The sequence below is a fragment of the Buteo buteo genome, chromosome 30, assembly GCF_964188355.1.
Source record: "Buteo buteo chromosome 30, bButBut1.hap1.1, whole genome shotgun sequence".
Lineage (NCBI taxonomy): Eukaryota > Metazoa > Chordata > Aves > Accipitriformes > Accipitridae > Buteo > Buteo buteo.
Genome location: NC_134200.1, coordinates 514,262 through 527,843, shown reverse-complemented (window position 1 = coordinate 527,843; position 13,582 = coordinate 514,262). Strand labels below are relative to the sequence as shown.

General features: G+C 68.9%; 3 protein-coding genes across 4 annotated transcripts; 1 reads left to right on the top strand and 2 right to left on the bottom strand.

Moving 5' to 3' along the window:
- Window positions 1-182: 182 nt before the first annotated feature.
- SSR4 (signal sequence receptor subunit 4) lies at window positions 183-2,055 on the bottom strand. The gene is made up of 6 exons (XM_075018442.1): window positions 1,944-2,055; window positions 1,643-1,761; window positions 1,494-1,568; window positions 1,325-1,414; window positions 1,126-1,191; window positions 183-646 (listed from the first exon to the last, which is right to left on the bottom strand). The coding sequence occupies exons 1-6, from the start codon at window positions 1,996-1,998 to the stop codon at window positions 542-544; spliced, it is 510 nt and encodes a 169-aa protein (XP_074874543.1). The 5' UTR covers window positions 1,999-2,055; the 3' UTR covers window positions 183-541.
- A 405-nt stretch (window positions 2,056-2,460) lies between these two features.
- Window positions 2,461-6,882, top strand: IDH3G (isocitrate dehydrogenase (NAD(+)) 3 non-catalytic subunit gamma). Its single transcript, XM_075018441.1, has 12 exons — window positions 2,461-2,781; window positions 3,277-3,318; window positions 4,029-4,126; window positions 4,218-4,330; window positions 4,409-4,469; window positions 4,616-4,748; window positions 5,507-5,640; window positions 5,721-5,823; window positions 5,909-6,055; window positions 6,280-6,374; window positions 6,567-6,627; window positions 6,732-6,882. The coding sequence occupies exons 1-12, from the start codon at window positions 2,476-2,478 to the stop codon at window positions 6,810-6,812; spliced, it is 1,374 nt and encodes a 457-aa protein (XP_074874542.1). The 5' UTR covers window positions 2,461-2,475; the 3' UTR covers window positions 6,813-6,882.
- Window positions 6,883-6,889: 7 nt separating this feature from the next.
- SRPK3 (SRSF protein kinase 3) lies at window positions 6,890-12,795 on the bottom strand. 2 transcript variants are annotated; one of them, XM_075018439.1, is made up of 16 exons: window positions 12,698-12,795; window positions 11,436-11,493; window positions 10,811-10,929; window positions 10,603-10,711; window positions 10,424-10,511; window positions 10,253-10,340; window positions 10,028-10,134; window positions 9,556-9,715; window positions 9,257-9,428; window positions 8,978-9,113; window positions 8,328-8,559; window positions 7,893-7,990; window positions 7,637-7,744; window positions 7,494-7,563; window positions 7,285-7,377; window positions 6,890-7,119 (listed from the first exon to the last, which is right to left on the bottom strand). In XM_075018439.1, exons 1-16 carry the CDS (start codon window positions 12,765-12,767, stop codon window positions 6,935-6,937), a joined length of 1,893 nt encoding a protein of 630 aa, XP_074874540.1. In that variant the 5' UTR covers window positions 12,768-12,795; the 3' UTR covers window positions 6,890-6,934. The 2 variants fall into 2 exon arrangements, with proteins under 2 accessions (XP_074874540.1, XP_074874541.1); XM_075018440.1 differs by lacking the exons at window positions 11,436-11,493; window positions 12,698-12,795 and adding an exon at window positions 11,031-11,408.
- Window positions 12,796-13,582: the final 787 nt, after the last annotated feature.

Genomic DNA, 13,582 nt, shown 5'->3' with positions numbered 1-13,582 from the left:
AATAGACTCAGGACCCCCCCCCCCCAAGCTGCCCACCCCCCCTCCGTGAGGTCAGACCACTTGGTCACTGATGACATCACCGCTCCCTGGCGGTGGGTGTGATGTCATCGAGCAGGAGGGAGCAGCCAGGACACGGGTCCACACCGTGAGGGGGGGGGGCACCCCCAAAACAGACACTGGGAGATGGGGGGGAGACTTTTATTGGGGTACACCCATGGGGGGAGGCATTTAGGGATCCCCCTGGCAGGAATTGTGGGTGGGACCCCCAAGACCCCCCCTCCCCATGCAGGGGGGTCCCCCATGCCGAGGACACCCCCAACTCAGGGGGGAGCTCCCCCATTTTTGGGGCCCAGCCCCAGGCAGCCATTCCCATCTGGGGAGACCCTTCAGCTGTGCTCCACAGCACCCCCACTTTTAAGGGGCACCCCACAGCACCTTTATTGGGGGGGCCAATTTTAGAGGTCCCCCCACTTCCCACCAGGACCTGTGGATGCTCTCAAGGGGGCTGTGTTTTGGGGGGCAATTTTTTTTTTGGGGGGGCCTACGCCTGGATGCTGCTCTTGGTGCTGAAGGCCAGGTAGTAGACAACGAGGCCGATGGCAGCCGCCACCACCTCCGTTGACACCCAGGGACCGTTCCAGGCGCCCTGCCGAAACGATGAGGGGGTCACTGCTGCCCCTCAGAACACCCCCCGTGCCCCCCAAAACCCCCAACAGGCACACACCTAAACCCCACAGGGCTCTGGGAGCTCTCTACCCATCCTCAAGATCCACCCAAAAATCCCAGCGTACGCCCTCGAAAACCCTGGGACACCCCAAAACACCCAGCCCCCCCAAAACCCTGGGATACCCCAAAACACCCAGCCTCCCCCAAAACTCTGGGATACCCCAAAACACTCAGCCCCCCAAGCACCCCCACCCAGGACCCCCAAATCCCTTCTCCGAGAGAAGAAGCAGCTCCAGCAACACCCTCAGGTCATCTAAGGGCCATCCAACACACCCAAATTGCCCCAATTTCAGCCCAAAGCTCTATGTGCACCCACACCCATCCTGGTGCTTAGACAAAACCACACCAAGGACTCCCCCAGACCCACAGGGACCCCCAAACCCCCCACCCCCAACTCACCCGATGGTCTACATTGACTGTGAAGAGGGGCCGGATACGGGAGACGTCCTCGTTATTGCGCTGGGCCTGGGGGTGTGGGATTGGGGAGAGAAAAGGGGGTTCAGAGCTGGGCTGGGGGTACCCCATGTCACCCGCCCTGAGGAACCCCACCCCAGGTCACCCCCCCCGAGGGACCCCAACCTCGGGGAGGGGTCCCCACCTTGCGCAGGGCGCTGTACGACTCCTCGTCGAAGAACTTCACCTCGTAGGTGCCCGACTGGGCGCTGCGGTGCTCCAGGCTCCAAGAGACCTGTGGAGGGGGGGTAGAGAGCGCTGAACCCCCAGACCCCCCCCAACCCGCGAACCCTCCCTGGGGACCCCGGGCTCACCTGGTAGCGCCCCACGTCCTGCCCCCGGGTGACGGGGAACTGCTTCCCGTTGACATCGGCATAGAGAGCGACGTTCTGCGGGGAAAGGGAAGTGGTGAGACGCTGGGGGGACCCCGGCAGACACCCCCCCCTCGCCCGCAGGGACTCACCTGAGCGCCGTTCTTGCAGGCCAGCGAGATCTCCACCACGAAGACGCTCTCGGAGGAGATGACGGCGTCCGAAGTGGTGTAGTACGAGGGCACGATGGTGGGCTCGGGGCACGGCTCGCCTGCCGGGGGCCGTGAGAACCGGGACGCACCGGGACCCGACCCCCCACCCCCGACCCTCACAGGACCCCAGTGTCCCGGGACCCCAGAGCCCCCCCGGTCCCGGGATCCTCCACCCCCACGGGACGAGGGTGCCCCGGGACCCCCTGCCCGCCCCGTAGCTCCCGCCGGGGCCTCTCCGTACCTGAAGCGCCGAGCGCCAGCGCCAGCAGCCCCGCCAGGACCGCCAGCACCGCCATGACTGCCGGCCGCACCGCCCTCCCTCCCCACACCCTCCCCCGGCAGCCAATCAGCACCTCCCGCCGCCGCCGCGGGTCCAATCAGCCCCGGGAGGCGGGCCGCCGCGCGACCTGCGGCCAATGGGAAGCGCCCTTTTCCCTTCGCGGGCGCCTGCCCCCGCGCGCGACGTGGCCCAGCCGCCAGCGCTGTCGCCGCGGGAGGGGCGGGGCCGAGCGTCGCACATGCGCAGAACCGCCACCGGCCGGACAAAATGGCCGCCGCGACTTATGTGGCGCGGGGAGGCGGTGCCAGGAAAGGCGCGGCCGCGCCCCGGCGCATGCGCAGGGCGACAGCCGCGACCCCCCCCTTTCGCCTCGGCGTTTCCACTGTAACCGCCGGTCCAGGCTCTCGCCGACGGTTTTAGTATTTTTTCGCCCCAAAACGGGGATGGGGAAGGGCGGCTGGGGAAAGGGCTCCGCCCGCCGGCCCGGGACAAAATGGCGGGCGGCACCGCCTTTGCCGCTGCCCCTCTGAGGGGCCGCCCTGCGCATGCGCCGCCACGCCTCCGCCTCCCAGGCACAAAATGGCCGCCGCGACTTCTGTGGCGCTGCCGGCGGCGTGAGGGAAATCGCGGGGCTGGGCGGGAAGTCTCGCGAGACCTGCCGCTTCCACCGAGCCCCGTCCTTAGGCGGAGCGGACATCTCGCGAGAGGGGTGCGGCGGCCATCGCGGAGAACAGCAATGGCGGCGGCGTTGGCAGCGGCTCGGCGGCTCTGGGTACCGGCAGTGCTGGGGCCGCGCCCGGTGAGTACCGGGGCGGCGGGGACGGTTCTACCGCCCCCCGCTTCTCCCCTCGGGAGCTGGGCGGTGGGCGAAGCGCTGCGCTCTGATTGGCCAGCTCGCGGGCGGGCGGGCGGAGTAGGGAGAACTGATTGGAGGCGGTGGCGAGGAGGTGGCGGGACTAGCCCTGAGGCGGCTCGGGTTCTAATTGGCTCTCGCCGTGGAGCCGCCCGACCCCGCCATTGCTGATTGGCTGTGCGCCGAGAGAGTGGGCGGGAGGGGGCGGCACTCTCCTCGCTGATTGGTTGATATTTCTAGGGGGGGGTTGGTCTGTATGCCCGAACCGCTTAGAGAAGGTGACAAAGCGTGGGGGGGTGTAGATGTCCAGGTGCCCCCCCCCAAAGGACCCTGGTGTCCGGACACTTGCAGCCCTTTGGGTGAGCCCTGGGATCCCCGAGCTCAGCCAGACCCAGTTACCTGAGCTGTGACCTCTCCCCCTTCCTGTCCCCCCCCCCCCAGGCGTGGATTTCTCATGATGCTGAGCGGCGCCACCTCCCACCCGTAAGTGCCCTGTCTGCGTGGGGGATCCCCCCCTCAGTACCTCAGGGCCCTCTAACACGGGGCAGTGGGGGGGACAAGACAGGGAGGGGGGTCAGAGGGACCATGGGGTGCCCCCTGTGCTGGGGCAGGGGGTCCCCAAACCCACCCTGCCCTCTCTCAGGGACAGGGGGAGGTTTGGGGGGCCCCCCCCCCATCGGCTTCTCTGTTGAGGCTGGGGCACGGCAGGGGCTGCGAGCCCCCCGCTTTGGGATGTTTGGGGGGGGTACTGAGAGGGGTCCCAGCATGCTCCCGCTGGGGTGCTTGGGGCCCGTATGAGGGTGGAGCATGTTGTTCTTGCCGTGTGGATGCCGGGGGTGGGTTTGGCAGGCCCCGGCGTTGCCCGGCGGGGGGGCTCCCTTCCCTCTCCACCTCCTCCCCGTTTGCCGGCACCATGACTAACTGCCCCCGTTTTTCCCCCGCGCCACGGCCGCCCGCCCCTGCAGCAGCCCAGCATCGTGAGTATGGCCAGACTAGGGGGGGGTGGGACCCCGGGGTGGGGGGGAACCCCAAAAGCATGGGGGCTGGGTGGGGGGGGGCATGCATGGGTCTGCATGGATGGCGCCTGGATGCCTGGGTTCCCCAGGCAGGGGATGAGGGAGGTGGGGGGGCAAAGAGGAGGGGGACAGGGGGACCCAGATGCCTGGGTCCTCATCCCCCCCGTACCCCCACAGCCACCCCCCGCCAAGTATGGGGGCCGCCACACCGTGACGCTGATCCCCGGCGATGGCATCGGCCCCGAACTGATGCTGCACGTCAAGGAGGTCTTCAGGTGGGTGCCCCCCTCCCTGCCCCGGCCAAGGCCCCAGGCCCCCCGGGCTGTCCGTGGGAAACCAGGCATCCGGGCCGTTCCCCGCCCCCAGGCACGCCTGCGTGCCCGTGGACTTCGAGGAGGTGCGGGTCAGCGCCGAGGCGCCCGAGGACGACGTTCACAACGCCATCATGGCCATCCGCCGCAACGGCGTCGCCCTCAAGGGTGAGTGTGGGGCCTTGGGGACCCCCCCCCCCCCAGCAGCACGGGGACACCCTGACCCCGTGTCCACCCCCTCCCCAGGGAACATCGAGACCAACCACAACCTCCCGCCCAGCCACAAGTCCCGAAACAACCTCATCCGGTGAGATGGTGGGGGGGGGACTGGGAGCTGTCAAGCCAGCAGGGGTGAGGGAGCGGGGAGGACGGGACTGGGAACCGTCGGGGTTTTAGTGGGGAGCTGTGGGAGGGGGCGTGGCCGAGCCTGACCTACGTTTTGGGGCGGGGCAGGACCAACCTGGACCTGTACGCCAACGTGATCCACTGCCAGAGCCTGCCGGGGGTGGAGACGCGGCACCGCGACATCGACATCCTCATCGTGCGGGAGAACACCGAGGGCGAGTACAGCAGCCTGGAGCACGAGGTGAGCCAGGCCACGCCTTCCCAGAGGCCACGCCCGTGCAGGGCCACACCCCCTCCCACCACAGACAGGGCTGCTCAGGGCATTGCCCTGGGTATACACAGCCCTGGCCACGCCCCTGGCCGGGTGTGGCCAAAGCAGGCAGGGCCACGCCCCTGGGGAATGACCACACCCCTATATCTGAGTACAGTGCCTTGGCCACACCCCTATATCTGAATACAGTGTCTTGGCCACACCCACTCGGTTATGGCCACACCCCTATATCTGAGTACAGTGCCTTGCCCACACCCCCTCGGCCATGACCACACCCCTATATCTGAGTACAGTGCCTTGGCCACACCCTGTCGGCCATGACCACACCCCTATATCTGAGTACAGTGTCTTGGCCACACCCCTATATCTGAGTATAGTGCCTTGGCCACACCCCCCTTGGCCATGACCACTCCCCTATATCTGAGTACAGTGCCTTGGCCACACCCCCTCGGCCATGACCACACCCCTATATCTGAATACAGTGCCTTGGCCACACCCTGTCCGCCATGATCACACCCCTATATCTGAGTACAGTGCCTTGGCCACACCCCCTGGATCATGGCCACACCCCCTCGACCATAACCACACCCCCTACATGCTGGCAATCCCCATGGCTAGCTGTACCCCTCTGGGTGGCCACGCCCCTTGGGGCCCAGGCCCCACCCCCTGGCCTGGCCCCGCCCCCCGGTCCCTGATGGTGCCCCCCCCCATCCCCTCGCCGTCCCCAGAGCGTGGCGGGGGTGGTGGAGAGCCTCAAGATCATCACGGCCGGGCGCTCGCGCCGCATCGCCCACTACGCCTTCCGCCTGGCCCGCGCCGCCGCCCGCCGCTCCGTCACCGCCGTCCACAAGGCCAACATCATGTGCGTCGGGCGTGGGGGGGGGGGGAACTGTGGGGAGTGGGGGGGGGGGGCGCCTGCTGACCCCGTCCCTGTCCCCGCAGGAAGCTGGGGGACGGCCTGTTCCTGCAGTGCTGCCAGGAGGTGGCCGCCGAGTACCCCGAGATCAGCTTCCGCAGCATGATCGTCGACAACACCACCATGCAGGTGGGAGGCGGCCGCCCCGCCCCCCGCCCCGCCCCGGCGCTCCCAGTAATCCCAGTAACTCCGGTAACCCCTCCCTGTCCCCCAGCTGGTGTCGCGCCCGCAGCAGTTCGACGTGATGGTGATGCCCAACCTCTACGGCAACATCATCAACAACGTCTGCGCCGGGCTGGTGGGGGGGCCCGGCCTCGTCCCCGGCGCCAACTACGGCCACGACTACGCCGTCTTCGAGACCGTGGGTCTGGGGTCGGCTGGGGGGGGGATTGGGGGGGGCCCTGGTTACAGCCACCGCGGAGCTGTTGTGGGGTGGGGAGGGGGTGTCTGGGTGCTTGGAGGGTCCTGGGGGGGCCATGGGGGTTAGTGGGAGGACTGGAGGGGGAAGTGGGAGCGCTATGGGGGGTCCCCCGGAATGCTGGGGTCCCCCAGTGACACCCCCCCCCCGTTCCCCCGCCCCCCCAGGCCACGCGTAACACGGGGAAGAGCATCGCCAACCGCAACATCGCCAACCCCACGGCCACCCTGCTCGCCGCCTGCATGATGCTGGACCACCTCCGGTGGGGCGGGGCCCTAGGGAGGGGCTGAGTGGGTGGGGCTACAACCACGGGGGTGGGGCTTACAGCACAGGGGGCAGGGTGGCTCCTGGGGGGGCGGGGCCTCATCACAGGGATGGAGTTTCAAGGGGCAGGTCATGCTGGGTGGGTGTGGCTTGCTGACGTGGGTGTGGCCTCTGCCTGTCCTTCCCCCAGGCTGCACAACCACGCCTCCACCATCCGCCAGGCCGTCCTTGCCTCATTGGATGATCCCCGGGTAAGACCCGCCCCCCACCCCTTTCGCAGGACGTTGAGTCCGTTGCCCCCCCCGGTGGGTGGGGTCAGAACAAGCCCCACCCCGACGGCTGACTCCACCCCCAGACGCACACGCCCGACATCGGGGGACAGGGCACGACCTCGGGCGCCATCCAGAGCATCATCTCACACCTCCCCCGCGCCTGAGGGCAGCGGGACGCGGGGGTCCCCCGATGGGGGCTGCTCCCCCAATAAACCCCTCCCCCAGAGGACCCCACCTCCCGGCCGTGCCACGCCTTTTATTCACACTCACAACTCGCGGGGCGGGGCTAGGGGCGGAGCCAGGGGTGGCACAGGCACTGGGCGGCGGTGGCGCGGCGGTCGGGCTCGAAAGCCAGCATGGGCCGCAGGAAGCGAGCGAAGGCGGCGGCCGCCCCCCGGGGCCACTCGTACTTCTCCTGCAGCACCGCCCGCAGCCCCCAGGGCCGCAGGTGGCGGATGTGACGCAGCTCCCCTGCGGGGCGGGGTTGGGCGTGACCACCGTGGGAGGCCACGCCCCCCTCCCCATCACAGACCCCTCCCCCACCCCCCCATGAACCTGCCGCGCCCCCGCGGCTGCGGCCTCCTGGCCCGCCATTTGCATAGCCCCACCCCCACCCCTTTAGCCCCGCCCCCTCACCGCGGCGGTTGAAGAACTCCCGGGAGTAGCGTCCCCCCAGCGCCACGTGCCGCGGGATCTCCCCCAGCAGCTCGATCACGTGGGCGATGTGGTCTAAAAGGGGGGGGTGGAGCATGTCAGGCCACGCCCCTCTCCGACTCCACCCCCTCCGCCTGCCACCCTTCTCCATCCACCCCCGAGACCCCGCCCCTTCCCCAGGCCCCGCCTACCCTCGTCCCGGCTGTAGTCCTCCCCCGAGTGGGGCTCGAAGAGGTAATCGCCCGTGGCCAGCTCGAAGGCCTGTGGGCAGAGCGGGGCGGTGAGGGGCCGGGGGTCCCGCCGGGGGTCTCGCCGGGGGTCCCGTCCCCCTCACCATGCAGGCGGTGCTCCAGATATCGGCGGGGGGGCCGTAACCCGCCCCCAGCAGCACCTCCAAGGCCCGGTATTGCCGCGTCTGGATGTCCTCCGTGAAGTGCCGGTGCTGGGCAGGGAAGGGGGAGTGTCACGCCCTGCGTGGGCGTGGAGGGAGGGGGCACCCCCACGCTGCCCCCAACGCCCATCCGTCCCAAAACCGCCGCAGGACACCCCAAAAAAACGAGGTGCCCCCCCCCCCCCAACTCGCCCCTCACCACCCAGCAGCCGTTGCCCAGGTCGGCAATCTTGACGCGCAGGCGGGGTGCGCAGCGGGGGTCCAGGGGGTTCTCCTGCCCCCCCGGCACCCCCTCACCTGTGGGGTGGCAGTGGGACGTCAGCGGGGGGCACCCCAATACCCCCCCACCCCCCACGAGAATCCCCACTTGCCCCCCAAGACCCACCGTTGCCCCCCCAAGACCACCTCAGCACCCTCCCATTGCCCCCCAACACCCCCAGTAGCCCCCCAAGTCCTCCCCCAGCCCCCCCATTGCCTCCCAACACCCCCCCAATATCCCCCATCCCCCCCAATTGCCCCCCCAACTCCACCCTCCACCTCCACTTGCCCCCCAAATCCCCCCCTCCAACCCCACTTGCCCCCCAACCCCAGCTGCCCCCCAATATCCCCCTGGGGGCCCCCCCCCCCCACTGACCGAGGGGGGCGGGGGGCCCCCCTGAGCCCCCCGAGATGAGGGAGCTGGAGGTGGGGGTGAGGAGGGAGTCGGAGGCAGAGCTGGGGCTGGGGGGGCGCTGCGGGGGGCCCCCCACCGAAATGGAGGAGCCCCCCGAGAGCCCGTCGCTTGAGCCGCCGGCCCGCAGGGTGTGCACCCCCGAGGAAGAGGCGCCGCTGGGGGGGCTTCCCCCTTCATCCAGGGGGGGGGGCCTCTGCAGGAGGGAGAAGACCCTGAGACACCCCCCCCCCCCCCCCAAATCCTGGGAGTCCCCAAAAGGGAGGAATCCCCATCTCAACACCCCAACTCCCCCCCACCCCCCAAAGCTCCCAGGTTTCCCTCCGTGTGTCCCCCCCAGGACCCCCTACAGCAGCCTCGGGGGGGGGCCAACCCCCCCAACCCTCATGGAACCCCCCCAAAACCAGCCCCCCCGAGCCCCAAACCCACCTGCCGAGGGCCCTAAAACCACCCCGGAGACCCCCAAAATCATTCTCTAGGCCTCCTGCTGCCCCCCCGCCCAGGGACCCCAAACCACCTCACAACCACCACAGACAACCCCGAATCCTCCCCTGGGGACCCCAAAGCTCCCCCCAGGGGTCTCAGGACCCCCCCCCCCCCCCCCAAACACTGACCGGCTTCATCGGGGACCCCCGGGGACCCCCCGTTCTCCTGCAGGTGCTGCAGGTCCTGCAGGCGCTGGGCGAGGAGGCGGCTCTGGCGTCGCTGCCGCCGTCGCTGCCGCCGCCGCTGGGCGCGAGTGAGCCGCTCCTGCCGCCGCGCAGCGGGGGGACGACACGGCCGTTCGCACGAGGAGGGCGCCTCGCACGAGGGGGGCGCCTCGCACGAGGGGGGCGGGGGTGCGAAGCGCCGTGCGGGGGGTGCGAGGAGGAGTCGCGCGGGGGGTCACGCACCCGCAGGAGGAGCCGTGCGGGGCCGCGGGCGCGTGCGAGGAGGCGCGGGAGCGCGAAGGCAGGCGGGCGTGCGAGGAGGCGCAGGCGGGCGTGCGAGGAGGCGCGCGCGGGCGTGCGAGGAGGGGTTGCCACCCCGAAACACTCACGGGGACGTCCTGGGGCGCGGAGCTCACTGGGGGAAGAAAAAAAAAAAACCAAAATAAAAGGGGAGAGGGGGGAGATCAGACGAGGTCACACCGGGGGTCCCACGTGTCTGGACCCCCCCCCCCCCAGCACGGCGCCAGGGCTCCCGGGGGTACCTGCGCTTTGGGGGGGGCCGCCCCCCCGGGCCCAGCGCGCAGCCTCGGCCGCCAGCTGCCGCACGAAGGGTTCCCCCACCCGCAGCAGCACGTTTTCGGGTTTGATGTCGGTGTGGATGATCTTGCACTTGGTGTGCAGGTAGTCCAGCCCCTCCAGCACCTGCGCCCCAACGCGAGGGGAGCACCCCCGAATCAGGGGGCGCTCCCTGAGATTCGGGGAAAGGGGGGCGGGGGGGACAGCAACCCTCCCTCACACCGACCCCAGGCCCTAGGTGGGAGGTTTGGGGGTCCCCGTGAGAATCTGGGGGAACCCACAGGGACGTTGGGGGGCTCTAGAGGTTCCCGTGGGGATGCGGGTGGCGGCAGGGGGATTTGGAGGGGTCTAGGCAGGACATTTGGGGTCCCACGGGGATACAGGGGGTCTCCCCAAGGATGTGGGGGGGGGATGTGGGGTGCCCCCCCCCCCCCTCACCTGTCGCACGATGCTCTTGACGCAGGGCAGGGGCAGCCCCTGGTAGTTGGACTTGATGATCCAGCGCAGGAGCTGGTGGCCCAGCACCTCCAGCACCATGCACACGTCTCGGTGGGGGGGTCAAGGAGCGCCTGGACGCCTGGGACCCCCCCCCCAACCCAGGACCCACCCTGGGGTGGAGGGGGGGGGGTGCCCCCCCAGACACTTGGGTCCCCAGAAGGATACGGACGCCGTTGACCCCCGAGATCTTGAAGTCGTCGATGAGCTGGACGATGTTCTCCCGCTTGGGGTCGCTGGGGTCCGAGTCGCGGACCTGGGGGAGCGCGGGGGGGGGTTACAGGGGGTTGGAAGGGCCCTGGGGGTCTTCGGTTTTGGGGGGGGGCCAGGCGCACTCACACATTTCAGCAACTTGATTTCATCCAAGGCCGTCTCCGTATACTGGGGCGCGCTCTTCACCACCTTCAGCGCCACGAAACGCTTCCGCCTGCGGAGGGGATGTAGGAGTCCGGGGAAGCCCCCCCCCCAAAAAAAACACCCCCCTCCACCGTGGGGGTCCCAGGGGTCTGGGCACTCACCGGATGTCCCAGCAGAGCCAGACGGTGGAGAAGTGCCCCCAGCCCAGTTTGCGCACCACGTGGTAGCGCCCGTTGAAGAGGTCCCCAATCCGCACAGGGTAATACCCACCTGGGGGGGGCACAGAGGGAGGGGGCAGTCTGGCACCCTGGTGTCTGGGGGCCCCCCCAGCCCCCCCCTCCATGGACCCAGGTCTCTGGACACCCCCACCTTTGCAGTAGTCCCGGGGGTCCTCCTGCTCCCCTTCGTCAAAGCATAGCAGCCCCTCCGACAGCAGGGGCAGGGGAGGGGGGGTCTCTGGTGACGCATCCTCGGGGGGGCTGGGGTTCCTGCAAGGGGACAGCCAGGTATTGGGGTCCCGCCCCCCCCCCCCCCCAAAACCCACACACCGTCCCAGGGGACTCAGGTGTCTGCCCCCCCCCCCCAATACCTGGTCCCCTCAGGGCTCTCCCCCATGCTGGGGGGCCCACAGGGTGGTCCCACGGGGGGGGGAAAGGAGACGGGGGAATGGTCCCAGGAGGCCCCCCCAAGCCAGAGTGTGTGTGTGGGGGGGGTACGAGGCACGCTGGGACATCACCCCCCCCAAAATAGAAATGACCTCACGGCCCCAAGTACCAGGGGGTTAAAAATAGCCCTGGCAGGGGGAGGGGTGGCCCTTGGAACGTGGCCCCACCACCCCCCAGAAAGGGGGCTCTGCTTGTCCTGCCTGGGGAACAGGGGCACCCCAAAAGCTCTGCCCACCCCCCCAAGCTGGTTCTCCCCACTCTCTAAGGGTCATGGGGGGGGCTCGAGGGGGGTCGTGACCACGCTGTCCCCCCCTCATATCCTCCCTCACCGTGGGGGCGGTTTCCTTTTTTTGTCCCTTTTGCGCTTTTTCCTTCTCTTGCCCGCATCTGGGGGGAGTTGTGAGGTGGTCACGGGGGACCCCTGCACCACAGGCACCCCCCATGCTCCCCCCAGCAGACCCCACAGGGGCCCTGTGTTCCCCCCCACCCAGATCCACCTTCTCCCGTCTAAACCACCCCCTCCCCAGGCCAGGAACTGCCCGGCTCTCCTCAGAACCCCCCTGGGAACCCCTCACACCCCCAGCCCAGAAATGGCCTGTTTCTTCCCAGAAATTATCTCCAAACCCCTCCAAACCCCCTCCCCAGATGCCCCCCACCCTCCCCTGGTGCCAGGACCCCCACTTTGCTCTCAGAAATCACCCCAAAACACCTTAAACCCCTTCTCCAGGCACCCCATGTCCCTCCCCGGTTGCCAGTCCCCCCGTTTTTCGTCATGAACCTTTTCGGGACACCCCCCCACCTTGCCCCCCCAGTCCCAAGACCCCCACTTTTCCCTCACAAATCCCCTCAGTACTCTGTCTCCAATCCCGGCACCCCCACTTTCCTCTCACAACCCCCCACAAGACACCTAAAACCCTTTCCCACTCCGGGAACCACCTGTTTCTCCTCAGAAATGCCATTAAACTCCACTCTCGGGACCCCCCTGCTGCGAGACACCCAGTTCTCCCTCACGATCCCCCTCAGGACACCCCCCTCAAGCCCCAGGACCCCCACTTTCCCCTCACAACCCCCACTTTCCTCTCACAACCCCCCCCGCAAGACACCTAAAACCCTTTCCCGCTCCGGGAACCACCTGTTTCTCCTCAGAAACACTTTTAAACTCCACTCTCGGGACCCCCCCGCTGCGAGACACCCAGTTCTCCCTCACGATCCCCCTCAGGACACCCCCCCCAAGCCCCAGGACCCCCACTTTCCTCTCACAACCCCCCCCGCAAGACACCTAAAACCCTTTCCCACTCCGGGAACCACCTGTTTCTCCTCAGAAATGCCATTAAACTCCACTCTCGGGACCCCCCCGCTGCGAGACACCCAGTTCTCCCTCACGATCCCCCTCAGGACACCCCCCCCAAGCCCCAGGACCCCCACTTTCCCCTCACGACCCCACCGGGGACGCCCCCCCCCCTTCCTCTCAGACCTCACCCGGACCCCCCCCGTAAGTCTCCGGGCAGGGACCACCCTTTTTTCCCTCACAACACCCCCCTCCATCCCCGTCACCGCCGTTTTTCCCCTCAAAACCGCCTTTTCCCCTCACCGGTCCTCGCGCCCGCCGCCGCCGCCACCCCCCCGCGCAGCTCCATGCCGCGCGCGCCGCCTCTGCGCATGCGCCCCGCCCCCCCCCCCCCGCCACGGGCGGGGAGGGGCGGGAAACGGCAGCTCACGGCGGCTGGCCAATAGGAAGCCGCCCTCGGACCAAGGCCCCGCCCCCTTGCCCCGCTCCCTCCCTGTCGCCATGGTAACGGGACCGCGCAGGTCCTAGCGCTCGCACGACGTGAGCCGGACCTCCCGGCAGCCCTTTGTCGCGATATAGCGAGCCCCCAACACCCCCCCACGAGAGCCTCTGTATCGCGACAGCACCCCTCAGACCCCCAGTATCCCCCAAACCCCCGTACTATCGCCTCCTCCTGGACGGGGCGAGCAGAGCCACCGTTCAACACCCCCAACCCCCCCCCGCCAGCGGCTCGGCGGCTGCTGGAAGCGCCAAAATCCCTCCTTTTGGCCCCAAAACGAACGGCCGAGGACTAAGGGGCGACCGTGAGCGCGGGAAAGAAGCGGGACCGCCTGCGGGGCAGCGAACGGCCCGGGAACAGGACGACGGGAGCAGAGCGGGAGGTTTATGGCCACGCTCGGGAATCACGGAACGACGCCGGGACCTGGTCGGAGCCGCCGTTAAGACCCGCGGGGACCGGCGGAGCGTCCCGGGGGGGTGTCGTTCCCCCCCCTCCCCCCGGTCACGGAGGACCCCCCCGGTCCCAGACCGCAGCCCGGTCCCGCTCCCGCCGCCTGCGCTCTGCAGGCTCCGCGCACCGGAAGTGACGCCGCTCCCGCCGCCCCGCGTCATCAGGCCGCGCCGCGCAACCATGGCAACCGCGAGGTAAATCCCCCCCGCTTCTTGCGGGGGGGGGGGCTCCCCAAAATC

Bases quoted from the DNA above. Each gene is read 5' to 3' on its own strand.
- SSR4 (XM_075018442.1), bottom strand. From the start codon at position 1,998: ATGGCGGTGCTGGCGGTCCTGGCGGGGCTGCTGGCGCTGGCGCTCGGC. The intron at 1,569-1,642 runs GTGAGTCCCTGC...CTTTCCCCGCAG, and splicing joins CCTGCAAGAACGGCGCTCAG to AACGTCGCTCTCTATGCCGA. The intron at 1,415-1,493 runs GTGAGCCCGGGG...CCCCCTCCACAG, and splicing joins AGGACGTGGGGCGCTACCAG to GTCTCTTGGAGCCTGGAGCA.
- IDH3G (XM_075018441.1), top strand. From the start codon at position 2,476: ATGGCGGGCGGCACCGCCTTTGCCGCTGCCCCTCTGAGGGGCCGCCCT. The intron at 4,127-4,217 runs GTGGGTGCCCCC...CCCCGCCCCCAG, and splicing joins CACGTCAAGGAGGTCTTCAG to GCACGCCTGCGTGCCCGTGG. The intron at 6,056-6,279 runs GTGGGTCTGGGG...CCGCCCCCCCAG, and splicing joins ACTACGCCGTCTTCGAGACC to GCCACGCGTAACACGGGGAA.
- SRPK3 (XM_075018439.1), bottom strand. From the start codon at position 12,767: ATGCGCAGAGGCGGCGCGCGCGGCATGGAGCTGCGCGGGGGGGTGGCG. The intron at 11,494-12,697 runs GTGAGGGGAAAA...AACTCCCCCCAG, and splicing joins GGCGGCGGGCGCGAGGACCG to ATGCGGGCAAGAGAAGGAAA. The intron at 10,135-10,252 runs GTATCCTTCTGG...CCCCCCACCGAG, and splicing joins CTCGGGGGTCAACGGCGTCC to ACGTGTGCATGGTGCTGGAG.